This window comes from Notolabrus celidotus, chromosome 9, assembly GCF_009762535.1.
Source record: "Notolabrus celidotus isolate fNotCel1 chromosome 9, fNotCel1.pri, whole genome shotgun sequence".
NCBI classification, from domain to species: domain Eukaryota; kingdom Metazoa; phylum Chordata; class Actinopteri; order Labriformes; family Labridae; genus Notolabrus; species Notolabrus celidotus.
The window spans coordinates 34,161,629-34,180,928 of record NC_048280.1 but is presented as its reverse complement, the minus strand read 5'-3'; the positions used below and the strand labels follow the sequence as shown (position 1 = coordinate 34,180,928).

The window sequence follows — 19,300 nt, the reverse complement described above, 5'->3', positions numbered from 1 at the left end:
CTCAACATCAAGAAACGATCATCTTACAGACAGGACTCAGTCTGATCTCATTTTAATCCACCATGAGCAGAGCACTTTGCAGCTTTTAGCAAGTTACAGTGGCAAGGACAAACTTCCTTTAACAGGCAGAAACCTCCAGCAGGACCAGACTCATGTTAGACACACATCTGCTGAGACCTACTGTGTTGGAGAGAGGGATAGAGGGAGATGAAGAGAGAGAGAGATGATAGTGGTGAGACAGATAGTAGTAGTTGTAGCAGCTGGAGTCTGGCACGCCCACAGCAGGAGGAACCTACGAGACAAGGGAGCTCAGGGACTCCAGAAAGTTCTATGGTTAGTAACTTTAATGGGACAGGGAGAGAGAGGAGAGAGAGGGAAAGACAGGATCCCAATGTGTCAGTCTAAGCCTAAAGCAGCATAACTAAGAGCTGGTCCAAGCCTGATCCAGCTCTAACTATAAGCTTTATCAAAAAGGAAAGTTTGAAGCCTACTCTTAAAAGTAGAGAAGTGAAGTGAATTTATAGACTCCTAAAAAGCGCCATGATGCGTCCTGTTACAGCTTGTACATTCAGAGAAAGCCTGAACATCAAGGATGTAGAACACATACAGGCTTTACCCATCATGTCAAAGTTTGAAATCCTCCATAACTACCTTATTAAACCTCATTCATCACAGAGCCTTGAGCTCTTATTCTCTCTGAGCTTCAACACTTTCTCGTTCACCATCAAGCCTCAGATGCTCTCTCGCCGTGAGTCTGCACAGCACTTTCCCCCGTCGTCATCATGTCCCTGAACTCTCATATTGATCCCCCGTACGGCGTGATGTGATTTCACATTGTTTGACAGCAGTGCAGGAGCACGGGTCAACACACAGCAGGAGCGTCACACACACGCACACACACACACACACACTCCTGCCTGCTCCAACAGCGATCCCCTCTTGTATTAAAACCCCTAGACGACTTTGTCTCCCCATGAAGCAGGATGTCACCGAGGCATAAACATCACACCTTGAAAATATGAAAGAGCTTCTGACTTTAAAAAGTTTATCTTTCTCTTGGTAACATCTCCAAAGTGTCTCCATGTGTGTAACCTTTGACCTTTTTGTGTTTGCAGTCGCTCTGTGGAGATGAACGGCTACACAGCGGCCCTCAGGGACCAGTACATCAACACCTCCATGTCCACACACTACCAGCTGCTGCCTCATCTGTTCAGCTACGCCGCCCAGTCGGGCCTGCTCGCCCCTCAGCCCCGTGGCATCTACCCACAGTCACACCCACTGGTGCTGCAGCTGGTGGCTGCTGAGGACCTGGCCCCCCTGTCAACCCCCATGCTTATAGAGGACGGGTGAGTGAATGAAGACATGAGAATACAAATATAAAGGATCGAATCGCAACAGAACTGAAGGTTGAATTAGTGAGATTAGGGCATGTCAATTAACTCAAAGACATTTTTATGTTTCGATTTTATATCACGTGGAACAAACATCATGTGGTCTCATTCAGGGGCGCCGCCAGGAATTCTGGGAACCCCGAACCAACCCTACAAAATATAACATTTCTGCTATAATACTGGTTTATTTGAACTCAAAGTATATATGCTTAAAACTATCCTGATTAACTGACTCAAATCTAAGCTACATATCAATATTTCTCCAAATGTAACTGCACAATATTGACCTTCAGACTGTCCACCTCTTTAAACAAGATTATTTGAAGCCAAGTGACTTGTTGAATAATAATAAGGGAGCATTATTTGGTCTAATTTAACCTCATGAAGTCAAATAAAACTCTAAAAACCTACAGTTTTCTTTCAATCAGATTCAGCCACACTAGATGCAATAAGAAAATATGACAATTCCCCACTTTAGGCATGAGACGTGTGTCTCACGGAGCTGGAAAGAAATTCCAGAAAGGAATTCTGAATGTTTGTTTATTTATTCAGACAATTTTAGTTATCTTATTGTAGTTATAACAAAGGAAAAGAAAAGCAAAGGAGAAAACATATTGATTTCAGGCCCATTAAGGGCCCCACCTGGGTCTGAGGTAGTCAGTCCCACCTTTCTCCCCACCTATGACGCCCCTGGTCTCAAATTTGGTTCAGCTATCAGGGAGGTGTTTTAAGTTTATGGCATGTTTTGATGTGAATCAGCTGGTTAAAGCTGGGGGCTGCAGCTGAGTGACAGGTCTCCATGGGCACTTTCTATTTCTGCCACCGGTCTGATTATGACCCGGTTGTGCTCCCGGCTGACACCTGACCACGTTCATGTAATTATTTTTCTCAATAAGGAAGAGGAGACAGAAAACTGGACACTGGGAGTCTGAAATATGTTTCTGTTCAGTTCCCATGTTGAAGTCTGAGCCTTCACTTTTATGACTGTATGTCTGCGGTGATAATGATCCTGCTCCACATGTTGATATTCAGCGTGTTTAACATTTTGAACACCTCAATATGATCCGTAGCTGTTTGATATTGTCAGTTATATACAGTGTGTTGTGAAGGAAAATTAGATTCAGGGAAAAAACGCATTTGGCATTGTTTTTGACATGGAAAACAATTACGTTTTTTTTAATGATTAATCGATAATTGATCGTTACGGCTGCTGTTGGTAGTCCTGATATAAACATCAGTTCGGAGAGATTTCGAATGTCAACACCATAGACTGTATAAAAAATGGACATAGTATCCGTGACGTCACCCATCTGTTCCTGAGAGCTGTTTTTGAAGCCAATCGACGGTGGCGGCCATATTGGAAATGCTGAACACAACCAGGCAGAGTGTGACGTAGTGTGAGCCTCCTAGCCAACAACTGTGTGTTCCCGACCGGGAGTCAAGTCAGTCATGTCCTTATTTGGGCAAAAACTGGTAATCTTAATATCTTCTGAACCGTCACGTTAGAAAAAAGTTCACCGCCCCTACAGTGTGTGCCGATAGAGAGATTAGCTTCATAGAGCCAAGCTGTTTTTTGAACCAGGCTGTAAACATGTTTATTAATGCTGCAAAGATCGTCTTTTTCCCATTCATGTCTATGTGGTTTCCGGTGTTTCTGCAGCCAGCCTCAAGTGGATTCTCCATGTATTGCAGTTTATAACACTTCAGCATGGGCTTCATCGTTTGAGGCTGGAGTTTGCCGCTTGGAAAAAACGCATTCAGCATCATTTTTGACGTGGAAAACGTTTCCGTTTTTTGTTTAATGATTAATCGATAATTGATCGTTAAAGCTGCTGTTGGTAGTCATGATATAAACATCAGTTCGGTGAGAGACTTAGAATGTCAACACTAACCCTTCCCACCAGATTTCCTCTCACTCACCTCCCCCTCCCCTCTCTGATCCCATAACCCCGCTATGTATGTATGAGTAGCTATGATTGGTCAGTGATTATGGGAACCAGCACTCTTACACCAGCTGTGTGTAAGATGTGTCCTAAGTTAGGATGTAAAGTCCTCCCTAAATCAAACATTGAAACGAGTTAGTTTGTAACCTAAGTTGTGTCATTGTTTGGTTTCACCACAGAGACGTAATGTTCATCTTAACTGGTAGACCGTAGCGTCCAAACTAACTAAAACATTGTCACAGATATGACATTTACATTTCCAGGAGCCAATCAGAGGAAAGCATCAATTTTAATGCATTATCTTTCATGCCTAATCGTCTCAGAACTGACCAACAGCTGAAACAAACTAAAGTAAAGTGATAACTATAGCCTAAAGCCTTAATCTACGGTGTGTATAATAAAAGAGACATTGAGTATGTTACTCAGGAGGGCATCATATTTTTCCAAAGGATGTAAACTCTTGAGGATATTGTGTGTTGCAGACGTCATATAGCTTGGAGAACTCTCTGTATCTTCTCATCCTCTCACTTTTCAAAACGGCGCACCATCACAGCCGATATACTGTACAGAGGACTTTACACCTACTGGGAGCTAAGTGTAAGAATTTAGATGTAACTTGGGCTGACGTTGGAACTATCTCAGCTGGTGCAACGCCCAAAACATTAGTAGAGTTTAAACTCCATCCTAAATGAGAAATTACGTTCAAACTAGGCAACGTTTGAACTTACATCCAGCTGGTGCAACAGGCTGCAGGGGACTAATAACATTGCATGATACAAAGGCATTGGAAAACACAGATTTCGCCATAATCTCAAATTACTTCACTTACAGATAAGTATCGGTTGCAATGATGACCTTTTCTCCAAATCCAGCAGAAAAAAGTAACATGTTTTACACCATTCCTACCAACAGCAGCTTTAATATTTCCAAAGATCGATCACGGAAAATACTTGAAATTAACATCCCTAAGTGAGATGTTAAATCATGACTCAGCAGATCACTGCTATGTATTGTGAATAATTGAGGGCCTGGGAATAAAGGCCTTCTGCAGGTGTTTTGTCTGCGTCAGTGAGTCAGCCTGCAGAAGATTTAAAAAATGTGCTGAATGGTGTTCAGACTGCAGACTGGGCTTCATGCAGATACTGAGAACAGCAGTAAAAATGTGGTGAAATATAAAGAATGTTTGCTACAGAAACAAGGGACAGGCATTGATTAAGTTATTGTAACTTATTCTCAGACTTCTCCTTTCTTGTGCTTGAAAATTAAATTTACTCCGAGGAGGAGTGATTGACATTTTGATGTTATTTAAAAATGAAAAAGGAGAAAGCAATCGTCCTTCACCGGTGTGTTCTTTCTTATCCTTGACCGAAGCAGCTTCTTTATCCACATTGTATTTGCAACAATGAGTCGCCAGAAAACACAGTAAGAGTCACCTGTGAGGGGATGTCTCTCTCCTCAGTCCTCCCATGCTGAGCGGCAAACGGAGTGATGAGGAAGTTCCCTCAAGAGAAAGTTTATTTTTTGCATCAAAGCAGAAAATATTTTAAATTAAGAGTCAAATGCTTTCTTCCACTTCTTTGTGCAAACACACATTTTGTGTCACAAGGACGATGGTGAAGTGAGACAAGTGAAGTCAAACACAAAACTATTCTCATCTGGTTTAAAGCTGCTGTGAGGAACTTTTGATTTATATCAATTTTGGTGCCCCATTGTGGACAAAATGATACCGCTTATCTCTTGTTCTGTACATGCAAAAGTAGTGTTTTCAACAAAAACCTCACCCTGCTGTACTTTAACAGCCAGATTTATCACTTAATGTGATTATGTGCCATGAAAACAGCCGAAAAAGGATGTTTCTAAAGGCAAATGTCAATCATGTGGTCTGACACCTACCCCCTCTGAGTGGTTTATGGCATTAAAAATGACAACAGAGAAGGTATCAGTGTTGTTGTTTATGGTTTTGTTTGCTTTTGAAGATCATAAAGAGGCATCAGTGTTGGTTTCAGTCTGTTTCTCAGCTGGTGAAAAACTCCTCATAGTGCCTTTAAGTTATTTCAAGCCCTGAGGAGCAGTTTGAGTAACAGTGTGAGCATCGTCATCTCAGCACCATCGTATGTAAGTGCAAAGTGATGTGGAGAGATCAAAACAGATCTGGTTTAACTCCTCTGTGTCTGTGTGTGTTTGTGTCTCAGGTACAAAGTGACACAGGTGGAGCTGTTCGCCCTGCTGTGTCGGCTGGCTGACGAGCTCCTCTTCCGTCAGATCTCCTGGATCAAGAAGCTGCCGTTCTTCTGCGAGCTCTCCATCGAGGACTACACCTGCCTGCTCAGCTCCACCTGGCAGGAGCTCATCCTGCTGTCCTGCCTCACCATCTACAGCTCGCAGATCTTTGGAGACCTGGCCAACGTCACCGCCAAGTACACGCCGTCTGACGACGAGCTGCAGAGGTGAGGGGCCGGAGGAATGATGTCAGAGAATTTTAAAAAATGCTGCAGGTTTTTTTTTTTAGTCAAGTCAGCTTTATTTATATTGCACATTTAAAAAACAACCGCAGCTGGCCAAAGTGCTGTACAATCTTAAAAAACATAATCAATTTTAGAGAGATTTGAGATAATTTTTTATTCCTAAATGTAAACAAACAGGATAAAAAACCCTGAAATGTACCTTTAAATGTTTAAATTGAGATGTTTTAGCATTTCTCTTCAAGTAGTAACGGTTAATGAGGCCAGAAAAACAGTGTTCCCTCTTTAACCTCTGCGTCTCAATACCCAGCATAATCCTTAAAACTCTGAGTTTTATCTAACTGTTTTGAGTTCCTTGATCTGTGTTCAATCAATCAATCAATCAATCTTTATTTGTATAGTGCCAAAACACAACAAATGTTATCTCAAGACGCTTTTACAAACAGAGCAGGTCTAGACCACTCTATGTTAAATTATGAACAGAGACCTTAACACCAAGACAGGATAAGACTCAGTCTGACCCCACCTTAATCCATCATGAGCATTGCACATCACAGTATTTAGCTAGTTACAGTGGCAAGGACAAACTTCCTTTAACAGGCAGAAACCTCGAGCAGGACCAGACTCATGTTAGACACACATCTACTGAGACAAAGTTGGGTCTGGAAAGAGGGATAGAGGGGAGTAAGAGAGAGAGGTGATAGTGATGAGACGAGTAGTAGAACCTGTTGCCGCTTGGAGTCCAACACGTCCGCAGCAGGAGGACGTCTACGGCAGCTCAGAGAGACCTACAAGACAAGGGAGCTCAGGGACTCCAGAAAGGTCTATGGTTAGTAACTTTAATGGGATAGGCTGAGTTAGAGTTGGTGATTGGGGGGTTTGGGGGGAAAGGGGTGGGATAGGATCCCAGTGTGTCAGTGCGCCAGTTCCCCCGGCAGTCTAGGTCTATAGCAGCATAACAAAAGCTGGTCCAAGCCTGAGCCAGCTCTGCTCAGGGTCCCTTCTTTGCTGCTTTGCACTAGCCTGATATCAAACTACAGAAAGCTTCTGGTTTTAATAAAAAAAAAAGAAGAGGCTCTGATAAATCTGAAACAAAGAGTGAGGGATGGAGAGAGTCTAAGTCATGATTGTGCGTCATCTATTCCTCTCTAAGTTGGAGCCAACTTCTACTTCTTCATAAATTTGATCTTAGTTACATTAAAGAAGAATGACTGAAGACATTACCCTCATTCATGCGGGTTAAGGTAAAGTAATATCTCACCTACAGTGACTCATATCGCCTCCTACCTCTCTTTTGTGGAGGCTATCGCACCATTAAGAGAGGAGATAATGAAATGTTGTATTTCACCTCCAAAATGATCCTTCACTTAGAAGGAGGATGAATTCAATAATCCCTAAGACACCAACGATCCTCTACAGAGGCGAGGCGTTCCACTCTGTGAGCTCAGTATCTCTACGTTTCTCTGTATGACACGAAGGAAAGAGGGTTTTTAATTCTGGATGAAGTCCAGTGAAGTGTTCCGTAAAGGGGAGTAGAGCTGTGGCTAGCACTGTCTGGTATGTGAAATACACACATGTCCCACTGTGGGTAGGAAGAGGACGCGTAGGGGGTTTGGCTCAGTGTAAATCAGAGCAGAATTATCTGACCCCATGACATACTTCCTCTTAATATATGATGCTGTTTTGCTTCTCCGCTCAATTTAGCAGAGTTTTAGGAGCACATATCTGATTTACAGAGGCAGCTTAAAGTTTGTGAGAGCGGTAGAAACAGTGGGAGCCAGAGGAGACGGAGAAATGGGAGAAATGAGGTTTGATGTGTGAAATGTTTCTAACGCCCTCAAAAAGGAGGCGGATCAGCAGGACGTTTGAAGCACTTTGAGTAGATGTGAGTCATTCCCTCCCTCGTTTCTGCCGTATTCATTGAAGCATTAAAGCTTAAGATAATGGGGCCGCTGGGATTTTAGACTTTGGACTGTTTTGAAATTCATCAGAGTGGATTTCAAGTTGAACACGAGGACAGGAAAAAACATTAAAGAGTGGTTTAAAGCTGTCAGATGGAAGAGGCCGGCAAGCCATGTGATTGGTCCGCTCGACTGCATTGTATTTCCTGCTTTTAGAGCAGTGGCTTCCAAAGTGGGGGTCGGGACCCCTGGGGGGGGTCATGAGACACTGATTGAGGGGTCCCAAGATGCCTTCCAAAAATCAATAGAAACCTAAGGCTGATTTATACTTCTGTGTCTGACGCGAACATGAGCACCACATACTTGTGCGTCGATGTGTCCTTGTCGCGCAGCAATTCTCCACCGAAACACTAGAGGGCAGTGTGGTCTTTTCCACAGAGATTCAGAGCGTGTTATGTTAATCTAAAGCTGATACATGTTGCTGTTTATCATACAGACATGATTACATGAAGAATAGAGAGGAGGAGATGAAATACACGGACGATGAGCGAGGATCCCAGGAGTGTTGTAAATGCAGGAAACACAATGCCGCCGAGCGGACCAATCACAGGGCTTGCGGCCCACACTGATTCGACGCGTAGTTACATTTTGGAGGAGGTGCACGTCAGCTACATGTGTAGGCCTCTGCGTAGGCACGGGAGCTACAAGGACCTCCGGCGTACGCTATGCCATGGATTTGATGCTGAAGCTAAATTTTAGATACAACAATGTAAATATTCTTCACTTTGTTGCCAAATGACCTCTAAGGAAATGATCGTGCTATAGCCTTTTTTGAATTAAAAAGATATCTGGAGGTGTTTTGGATTGGCCAACTAGTTCTGTGAGAAACATTTAACCACATCAGGACAGTGGGGGTGTCAAGTCTGTGGCGCTGTTATTTTGGGGGTCACAAGATCAAAAGTTTGGGAACTCCTGTTTTACAAAACTTCCAGGATCGGCGTCCATTGGCCGTCCATTTCATCTCCTCCGATGTCTCATCTCTATTTTTCCCTGTAATTATAAACAGCAACATGTATCAGCTCTAAATTAACATACAACATATGCTTCTTCAATATGTTATCTGTTAAAAACAAGGCCAAACTCACACGCATCACCACCACACCTTCTAAAATAATCGGTCTCCTCTCACAGACTTAAACCACAGGGCCATCATACGCATTGCAACCTCAATAGAACGGGACATCGCACATCCACTAAACACCTACCTCATCCCACTTCCCTTTAGACTCAGACTTCAGACTCTCACTGAAGATGTTTGAGTGGCTGGCTGTGTATGGTTGCTGTCTGATGATAAATGGTTGTTTACTTCTAAGAGTTGGAGAAGTAATGGTTGGTAATGCAGGTGGTGTTATATTATTCACTGTAGGTCAACATCAACTTCCCTCCTGAATCTAGTCTGTCCTGCAACATTTATTGAGCTGTTTTCCTTTATTAGGTTTGACTGTTGGCAACTGGATTTGTTCCTTTTGGTTATTCTTAATATGAACTTATGTTATCTGTTAAAAACAAGGCCAAACAAACACGCATCACCACCACACCTTCTAAAATAACCGGTCTCCTCTCACAGACTTAAACCACAGCTCAACTCAACTCAACTCAACTTTATTTATATAGCACCTTTCATACATAGAAACATGTAGCCCAAAGTGCTTCACAGAGTAACAGACAGTGAGAAAACAACAGCGATGGTAGAATTATAGAAGGCATGAAAAAAAAAGAAATACTTAAAAAAGAAAAGAAAATCAACACAGTAAAATTAATAAAATAAGTAAGAGTGGAAATAAAAGTAAAAAAATAAGGTAGAGTTAACGAGATCAGGTGAACACAATAAATAAATAAGATAAATAAATACATGTTAAAACAATGGTTTAGATAATAATGATGAAAATAATAAAAATGATAATAAAATAATAATAAAAATAATAATAATAATGATACTGATAATGCAGTCCAGGGCTAAAATAAATTACTCCACATTAAAAGCTAGATTAAAAAGGTAAGTCTTAAGTTTACTTTTAAAAACACCCAGAGAGCTCACTGTTCTCATGTCCAGAGGCAAAGAGTTCCACAGCTTAGGGGCATAAAAACAGAAAGCCCTCTGGCCGGTGCCTGTGTGAGACACACAAGGAACATTTAAAAGGGCCATCATACGCATTGCAACCTCAATAGAACGGGACATCACACATCCACTAAACACCTACCTCATCCCAATTCCCTTTAGGACGCAGGTACAGAGCACTGAGGTGCAGAAGGGCTCGCCTCGGCAAAAGCCTGATCCCTGCTGTTATAGCGAGCCTGAACGAAAGGCCTCGCTGAATTATACAACCTTGTCTGAGTGGACAGTTTGTTGAGCCTGCAGTGTATGTTCTTGTGTTTGTCTATGTCTGTGGACATGCAGAAAGGTGCTGTGGAAAAGAGTTTCCCCAAGGGTACAATAAAGTCTAAAGTCTAAGGTCTACAAACAAGCGACCCGACTTTCAGAGAGACAACACTGCCCTCTAGTGTTTTGGCAGAGAATTGCTGCTCGACACGGACACATTGGCTGTTTTCGAAACCGCCTAGTATACTACTAGCATGCATTGATTTGGCAAACATTCAGTATGTAGTATGTGGACAAGAGTAAAATCTGCAGTATGCCAAAACTCCCCAGATATCGTACTGATTCAGGAACATCGGGCTAGTCTCCCTCAGGTATTGTTTCCCACAATGCACAGCACTCGTTCCGCTTCTTCTTTTTTCTTCCGTTTTTATGTGCTGTGAAAATTATGAAATTCCATATAACCCACTTTTTAACTTTTTAAATCCTAAGTGATGCTAGAGAAGCAGTTTCTCTATCAGATTGTCCGTTGTTTACTCCCGCTTTCCAAAACCGGTAATCCAGTGACGTCTGGCTCGGCATCCTGCAGACCAGATCCAACAGAACACTCAGACTACATACTACCTTCAAAAATCTTTATTTATAGAGCACTTTTCAAAAACTATGTTACAAAGTGCTGAACAATGACTCAAAGACATGTGCACAATAAAGAACAATTAAAAAGCCATACAGACAGTGCAAGTATCATCACTATTAAAAGAACATGAAATCATAAAAACATAAAAACAAAGTAAAAACCAAATAAAAGCACAATAAAAGCAGGACCCTGTGCAATACACCTTGATCAGATAAAATCAGTAAATGCTCTATGATAAAAGTATGTTTTGAGCTGACTACCTTCAGACGCAGTATGCAGTACGTACTGCATACTACATTAGTAGGTTGTATGGAGCAGGCTGTTTCAAAAGCAGCCATTGACGCACAAGTATGTAGTGTTCACGTCCGCGTAGACCACTGCTGCGTAGGGTCAACGCAGAAGTGCAAACCAGGCTTAAATCTGTCTTCTGTCTTTTAGGGAAAATAGCTGCAAATGATACAAACTTGTCACCTTCTTATATAAGTATAAGTATAAGTTAGGTACCAAATAATATTGGGACGGTTTGGGTTCAGTGGTGGAGTGGGTCGTCCCTCATTCAAACGGTTTGCAGCTTGCTTCCAGCTCCAGCATTCCGAACGTCAAAGTGTCCTTGAGCCAGACACTGAATCCCTGATCACTCCATTCACCCTGTTGTTAATGTGTGAGTGTGTTGTGTAAAATGTGAGAGTAAAAAATTGCTCTAAGTGGTCAGAAGATGAATAAAGCACCATATAAGTGCCTCCACTTTACTCTGCCACATGAAATGATTCCCTCATAATGAAGTCTGTGTCTTTATCCTTCAGTTTCAGCGAGGACGGGATGGAGGTGATGGAGAGGTTGATATATCTGTTTCGTAAGTTCCACCAGTTGAAGATCAGTAATGAAGAGTACGCCTGTATGAAAGCCATCAACTTTCTCAACCAAGGTAAACAAAGACCTCCTTCTTTCTCTGCTGAGTCTGTGTCCAATCTGTCCCTGTTTCCCCTCATGAGCCTCCTCTTATTTATCTCCCTGCAGATATCCGAGGACTGTCCAACATCTCTCAGCTCGAGCAGCTGAACAAGCGCTACTGGTATGTGTGTCAGGACTACACTGAGTATAAGTACCCGCACCAGCCCAAACGCTTCCCTGAGATCATGATGTGTCTCCCAGAGATCCGCTGCATTGCAGGTAAGACCTCCAAGTGTCTCACATTAGAATGAGCTGCATGTGTTTGTGAAGTCTTCTCTGATACCGAGGAGAGCTGCTGCCTTTAGATGCTTGTCATAAATATACAGAAGGTGCATTTCGACCAAGAGTTCCTGGGTCTTTTAGCCCCCTGAACTACTTTCCCCTGAACTAAAAGGTTCCTGGTCCCCCATTGTTGTCTGCGTTTCGACCGCGGGCTGAAGTCTCAGGTAGATTGTGCAAATCAGGCCAGTGACGTATGGAGGAAATAAAAAGTAAATGCACTACACCACCAGACCAGTAGAGGGCAGTAAAACAAAGAGGAATGCCATTATCACAGATGACACCATAGAAGCAGACGGACAGGCAGGTATCATCTGGAGCAACACAACAGTTAGCCTGTTAGCATGAAGAGACTCAGCTGGTCTGTTTTAGATGGTGCTATATTTCATCACAGATGGATTCACTGAATCAACACGTGAGAGGAGATAAGCGCGAGTAGCAAAGACGTTTCAACACGGCTTTAAAATCCTTTTGAACTCAAAAAGCCGTGGCAGAGATAGGCCGGTGTTTTGGTTAAAACAGCGACCCTGTTAACTGGAGACTTTTAGCCGGATGCATCCCTCATAAACGTCTTTAGACGATCATTAAATATCTGATGAGGATATTTTGAAATCTTAATAAAAACTAAACTAGTTTGCATTCCCAGGAACTCCCTCTGTGTTTCAACAGCTGTGTAAACTCCACAAACACTGACACGTTCAGCTGAAGGTCTCCAGTTTACAGGGTCACTTTTAAAACCGGAACACCGAGAGAGACTCATTCACAGTGGGCTGAGAGAAGACTACTGTTACAAGCTGCTAAATCAAGAGAATCACAGCTTCTTCTTTTGAAAAGTACACACACATACAAAAAAGATAGAACAAGTAAAGACCAATGAAAGAAAGAGAAATCAAGAGAATCACAGATGTGTGTGATGTTATTGTGGACGGAGGGAGGAATAAAAACACTGCGGTTAATCTATCAACACAGACACCAATCAGCATTGCAGGCCCCGCCCCCGAAAGTCCCAGGACCTTTGAAAAGTACTACCCCCCAAAGCAGGGGCTTTTTAGGGGGGAGATTATCTACCCCTGAACTAAATTTAGACCCTGGGTCCACCGGTCGAAACACACGTAGTTCTGGGGTAAAGTCCCACCGGTCGGAAAACGCCTTTATAGGTGCATTTCGACCAAGAGTTCCAGGGTCTTTTAGCCCCCAGAATTATTTTCCCCGGAACTAAAAGGTTCCTGTGCCCCCGTTGTTGTCTGCGTTTCAACCGCAGGCTGAAGTCCCGGGTAGATTGTGCGATTCAGGCCAGTGACATATGGAGAAAAAAACTATATAAATAATATTTTGAAATCTTAATAAAAACTAAACTAGTTTGCATTCCCAGGAACTCCCTCTGTGTTTCAACAACTTTGTTAACTCCACAAACACCGTAACATTCAACCAAAAGTCCCAGGACCTTTGAAAAGTACTACTCTCCAAGCAGGGGCTTTTCAGGGGGGAGATTACCTACCCCTGAACTAAATTTAGACCCTGGTTCCTCTGGTCGAAATGCACATCGTTCAGGAGTAAAGTCCCTAGTTCCTGGGTAAAGTTCCTGCAGTGGAAAAACACCTAATGTGGATATTTAAGGGACACAGAATTTCAAATTCCATTTCTTCTTTTTTGAAACATCCAAACAAAGTGTTTTAAATTTCCTTTCATGTGTCTGTTTTTTAGGGAAGCTGGTGAATGTACCTCTGGAGCAGCTCCCCCTTTTGTTCAAAGCAGTCTTGCACTCCTGCAAATCCAGCCTGACCAGCTACAGGACCGGCCCGTCGCCCTGCGTGACCACCTCATCCGGGAACTAGACACCCCCGACCCCCGAAGTCGAGGGACTGGTCTCCCCTCTTGTGAATGTGACAAGCAGCTAGTTTGTTTTTTGTAACTTTTTCTTTATATATTTATTACACGACAGAGCTGAATGTATGCTGATTTACACTGTGCACATGCTTCTGTACAAAACAAATGCTCGTAGATGCATTGGTCTTTGGAGTTTACAAGTGTGTTTCCAGTTTGCTCAATGTGTCAGTGTTGCTATTGTTAGAGCTAGACTTTAAAAGAGTTTATTTTAGTCAGACGGGGGCAAACGGACACATGTGACGAGTGTTGTGAGACTACCTCAGGAAGATGTTGTTGCTATTTTCAGGTACCTTTTCTTGCTGTTAAATGAAGAGTTACCCGGTCTAAAACCAAAAAACCTTGTGGGTGTTTTGGCACCTCAATCAGAGACTGAATGTTCAAAAAGGAGCTGCATAAATCAAAGATAGGAAAGCAGTGTTTCGTCACACTGGAAAATGCAAAATTGATTATCAGAAATGAGCTACTTTATCTGCATGGACTCTCAGAAATCCTGCTAATGGGAGGCAGTCTTGTCAACTAACATTCCATGAGTTAAGGTGACAGTAGTTGGAAAAGGAGCATACGGGTATTTTTTACAATCATAGACTGGGGATGTAAGGCTTTATTGGAGGGGGAGGGGAGATAGCTAGGTTTGCTGTTTTTAGTTTTATTGTTTTTCTTTTTTGACCAAAGTGTTATGCAATGCGTTTTTCAAACACCCATCGATGGGTCGGAAGCTGATAGCTCCACAAAGATTTCTTATCAATGAAGGATCAGGATAAGAAATGAATCAATCTGCGTCAGAGGGAGAAACCCTCTGCGGGACAGACACACGAGTATGTTGCTGGATTTCAATCTAAATCCTGCTAAACGTGCACACTGGATCCTTGAGCACACATGTATGCACAGGGCGGATGTGAAACCCAGGCGGTGTTTCCTCTGGTTCTCATCAGAGGGGTTTCTTTGCTGCCTTCAGTGCCAGGAACAGTGATGCATCGGAGCCTTCTCTCGACACACGATCAGCTGAGCGTACGGTCCACGGCGCCGGCTTCGGTTTAGTCAAAGAGGTAATCCGTTTATCTTTGTGTTCTTTGATTAGTTAGAACAACCAGAGTCACGACACTTGGTGTTTGAGCTGTGAGAGATAAAATAATGTGAACCAGCAGCAGCAGCAGACTGATCTAGAGAGGAGCAGAGGTAACGCTCTGTGTCTGCTGATATCTGTGATGCCCAGGTTGGAACCAAATGGTCCAGTTCATGTAAGTTTACGGTCTTTTCAGGTCCAATCAGAATTTTGCACAGACCCAAGATGAGACTTGGTTCAGGTCTGGTCCTCTGGGTTTTACTGGCTAAGGTTGACTGAAAGACCAACAGACAGAATGTGTTTTGTGAACTGGGGAACATCCAGGTTAGGGATTATCACTTTGACCCGGCTAGCAGTGGATTCAGCACGGTTGATCCAGGCTGAGAATTTAGATGACTTCCCTCTATCTTGCATACCCTCTGTGAAAGATATGCACATGTTTAAAAAAATAGCCATAGGAAATGGTCTTTATTTTTGAAGTATGAGATGATCGTTTCAAAACCGCTCGAAGTGTCCTCTTGGATTCCTCAAGTTTTTAGCCGATTCACGATGATAAGATCGATTTAAGATGCAGACAAAATGCAGTCCTTGCAACGACTCTCTTTTTTGCACACGACGGTGAGGTTTGGAGACCCTTGACCCTTGACCTCGGCCACTGCCCACCCGGTGTGTTCCTCTCTCTCAGGTCCCTGCAGACCTGGATCTAAACAGGGTAAAGTGAGTGTTATGTATTGCATTCAGGAGTTCCTCAGTGACCATGCTGATGTACTTGTAGTATTAGTAGAAGTAGGTTCCAGGACATCGTAGGTCCTCTATAGAAAGTGTTTTTTTTTTTTCCCACTTTATTTCCCTCATGGTCCCGCCCCACCCTCCACCCTCCACCCTCCACCCCTCGCCCCCGTCAGTCAGTGACAGTGGATGTAGTTTGAAGGTGACACATGCAGGGTGGATGTTTCTCTGTGTGCAGCCTTAACAGCACCACCGGTCCGATGCAGTGTTCCTCTTTAAATGTTTCAGTTAGCCTCTTTTCATCTTTTGATTTTTATACATTTTCATGTACCTTTGTAGTTATTGTGAATGTTTTGGGTTTTTGTTGTTTTTCACGTATTCATTGTCTTTTTGGGGGGGAAGTGAAGACGACCCCTTTCATTTTCTTAACTTTGAATGAATTCTTGACGTTTATTTTTGGGACATGATTTTTAATACCTCGTTCCCCTTGTCCACAGTGGTTTGATATAGTTTGAAAAGTATTACTCGGGTGATGTTCGGCTTGTTTCATACGGGCCACACTGACGCCCTTTTATGTATTATTTGAATCATTTTATGATGCCACTAAGATTCAGAGCAGCTATGGTTAAAGTATGTCAATAAAAGTGCGTGCATCATCGCTCAGGCTTCTAAGGTTAAAGGGTTGTTTCAACTAAATCTTAACAAAGCTTTTCTCACTGACCTCTGGTGGCCAATCAGATCATTGAGGCCTCATCTGTCGAGATTTTAGGATACCTGTCCCAAAAACTGTATCAGTATATCATCCTTTTCATTTGACAATTTGAATGTTAATCTTAATTTTAATAAGGTTTTAGCTGCCAAATTCACACCTTGCAGAGACTTTGGGTTAAGATTAATGTGATAAAAGGAGTAATATGAATAATCACGATACTAATTCAAGCAGCACCGTGAAAACACTCGGTGCATTATTTAAAGAGACAGTGACATTCTTATAATCTACGTATCTTGAACTGAGACGCCTCAAAACCGTCACAGATTAAATACGGACAGTTTGAATATGTGAGAAATGTCTTCTGCTGTTGTTTGTTTTTGACGAACTGACCCTTTAACAACATAATCTCAGGGATATATAGTTTTATGAAACAGAAGTCTGGGCGATGTGAAGCAGCATTTCAAAAGGAGAAGAATCCCCTGAAGCCTTGTATCACTGCTGAGACAGATCTGAGTTCTGACCTCTCAGACTTGAGGTCAGGACGTAAAGACTACAGCTAGTGGAGGAAAGAGAAAGGATGCGGGGCGGCCGACAACACGGTCGCCCTACCTCAAAGTAACTCCAGGAATGCACTGATCATCCTGGACGGCTGAGATCTGACAGCGGAGGGCGATCTGACGGGGGATTCTTCCTTTTAATGTAGCAGAAATGTCAAAAAACGAACCCCTGCTCAACGACAGAAAACACAAACTCACCTCGGCTACCTTACTGCCAACTCTCTGACCTCTTCACTCAGATTTTGATACTGAAGTGTTCTTTTTTTATTTCTGTATTTGTATTATTTTGCAGACAAGGGATATGTCATTTTGCAATTTCTGTACTGAAACTACCTCTTTATTTGTCATCATGTTGCTTATTTTCAAATAGGTGATTTTTTTTTTGTCTTATTTATTGGTTTCATTGCACCAATGTTCTGTTATTTTTGTGTCTCTTATTTCACTCAGTGACCTCAGATTTAAGAAAAGCGCTGACACCTGTTTACTTCTTCTCTTATTGCCTCATCCTCCTCTCTACCTCTGTTCCCTCACCTTCCGTCAGCCGCTTTGATTTCCTCTGACCTCTTACACCCTCAGTCTTTTGATTCAGGGATCGTCTACCTCCTGTTTCTTTTTTTTTTTCACCCTTTATTTCATGTAAAATTAGCATCATCTTTCATTTCACTTCTGCCCTGTTATCAATACCAAAGATGAAAGAATGTCAATGACAATGTCAGTGTGCTGATAAGGCCTTCACATGATGCGTTCATGCTGCAGTTAACCAGTGCTTTATTTTCCCGTGTTGACCTTTTTGGAATCCGTCTTGTTATCTTGTGAATGGCTGTTTGCTGTGTACACTATATTCACCACATCATGATATGCCGCTGTCTGTGTGTGTGTGTGTTTTTATCCCATTGTGCTCTATGATTGCTCACTGTTAAGGCGGTTTCAAGGTAACATGGAGTGCTAACAATGGGACTGCTATCATATCTGCTGATGCAGCTTGTGATCGCCTGTCAATCAGAGAATGTAAACTTTGGTCAAACTGACATCTCCTCATGTTTACATGCTTTTCTTTACCGACTCACGTGACCCTGATGCTGAGGCACGCAACCACAGTCAGACTGCTGCGGGCGAGGCTGTCATTGCTTCAGCGTCATGACACCAAACAAGAAACAGTTCTGCCCTGACACTTCAGTCCTGGGTCTGGTTTTCCTGCTTTTAACATCATTCCTGTTTCTTATGATGCATTTCAGTCAGTGCAGAGATTTGGGAGTGCAGAGATTACATTTAAACTTTAAACATGCATTTAATTCTGCAGAGAAGGGATTGAACCTGGTTTACTTTCTGCAGATGTCTGTATGGTGTGGTCATGTGACTGCCCTTGCAGGAAAATAAGAACAAAATAAGTGATCCTTTTTTAAAAGTTAAATGTTTTTCCACACCCTTTATCAAAGACCGGACAATGGTTTCAAAGATTAGACATGCAACATGTTTCTCCAGCTAACCGTGAATCATAAAATATGGGTAATAATAAGGATCAGAATTCTAATAATCAGATTTTCTTATTTCTTCATCACCTGCTTCTCAGGGCTTCTGTATTTCACAAATTCGAGACTCCTCATGTCTTTGTCTGCATGTTTCTCTGTTCTCCCAGATCTCAGTAAAACAAACTGACTGAACTATTATCACAAGAAGTAGAAAAGCTGTAGCATGCCTCAGTTGTTCTGTCTCTTGCAGAACTTGTCAGGACTTCGGTGAGTCCCTCGCCACTTCTGAACCCTGTCGTACAGGAGCACAAGAAAAGAAAAGTGTGGGAGGAAGTGAAGAAGTGTCGACATATCTCAGGGAATAAATACTTTTACACACTTTCATCATCTGTGAACAGACAACTGAAACGCCTTTTATGTTTTTCTCTTCAGAAATCTCTTGTCTGCTCTTGTTACTTTAACTACCTGTGAAGAATGTGATCCATTACGTGTTAAAAGCATGTTTAGAATGTGTTAGGACTTGAAACCAAATAAATGTGAACGTTATGCAAGTACAGCGATTGTCCTCCGTTATTCTGTCCATCTTTGAGCTCTCCTTTCAGAGCGAGGTGATCATAGGAACTGATGTAAAGTGAATCCATTCAGTCAGAGGAGTTCAGAGCTGTTTCGATTGTTTGTCCCTGACTTGCTGCTCCACACACTCCGATGTGTTTATCTCTCTGAGAGACCGTCATTAGAATTAACACTAGACTGCAGGGCAGTGATCTGTTTTCAACACGCAAAGAAACCAATTCAGAAAAAGTCACTGAGACCCAGAAGAAGAGTCCACAGTGCAAAACTATCGCTGAAGTACAATGACCCTATACTGTTGTTGGTGTAAAGGCGTTTGTCCACCAGAGCAACTTTACTCCTGAACTACGTGTGTTTCAACCAGTGGACCCA

At 42.5% G+C, this 19,300-nt stretch overlaps 1 protein-coding gene across 1 annotated transcript in view; it reads left to right on the top strand.

The window, feature by feature from the left end:
• Nucleotides 1-18,914, top strand: part of nr6a1a (nuclear receptor subfamily 6, group A, member 1a) — a 171,769-nt gene extending 152,855 nt beyond the window's left edge. The window contains exons 7-11 of the mRNA XM_034691919.1: nucleotides 1,116-1,346; nucleotides 5,527-5,781; nucleotides 11,515-11,636; nucleotides 11,729-11,881; nucleotides 13,646-18,914. Coding sequence (XP_034547810.1) covers nucleotides 1,116-1,346; nucleotides 5,527-5,781; nucleotides 11,515-11,636; nucleotides 11,729-11,881; nucleotides 13,646-13,776 — 892 coding nt within the window. The 3' untranslated portion in view covers nucleotides 13,777-18,914. The remainder of the gene's footprint in view (nucleotides 1-1,115; nucleotides 1,347-5,526; nucleotides 5,782-11,514; nucleotides 11,637-11,728; nucleotides 11,882-13,645) is intronic.
• Nucleotides 18,915-19,300: the final 386 nt, after the last annotated feature.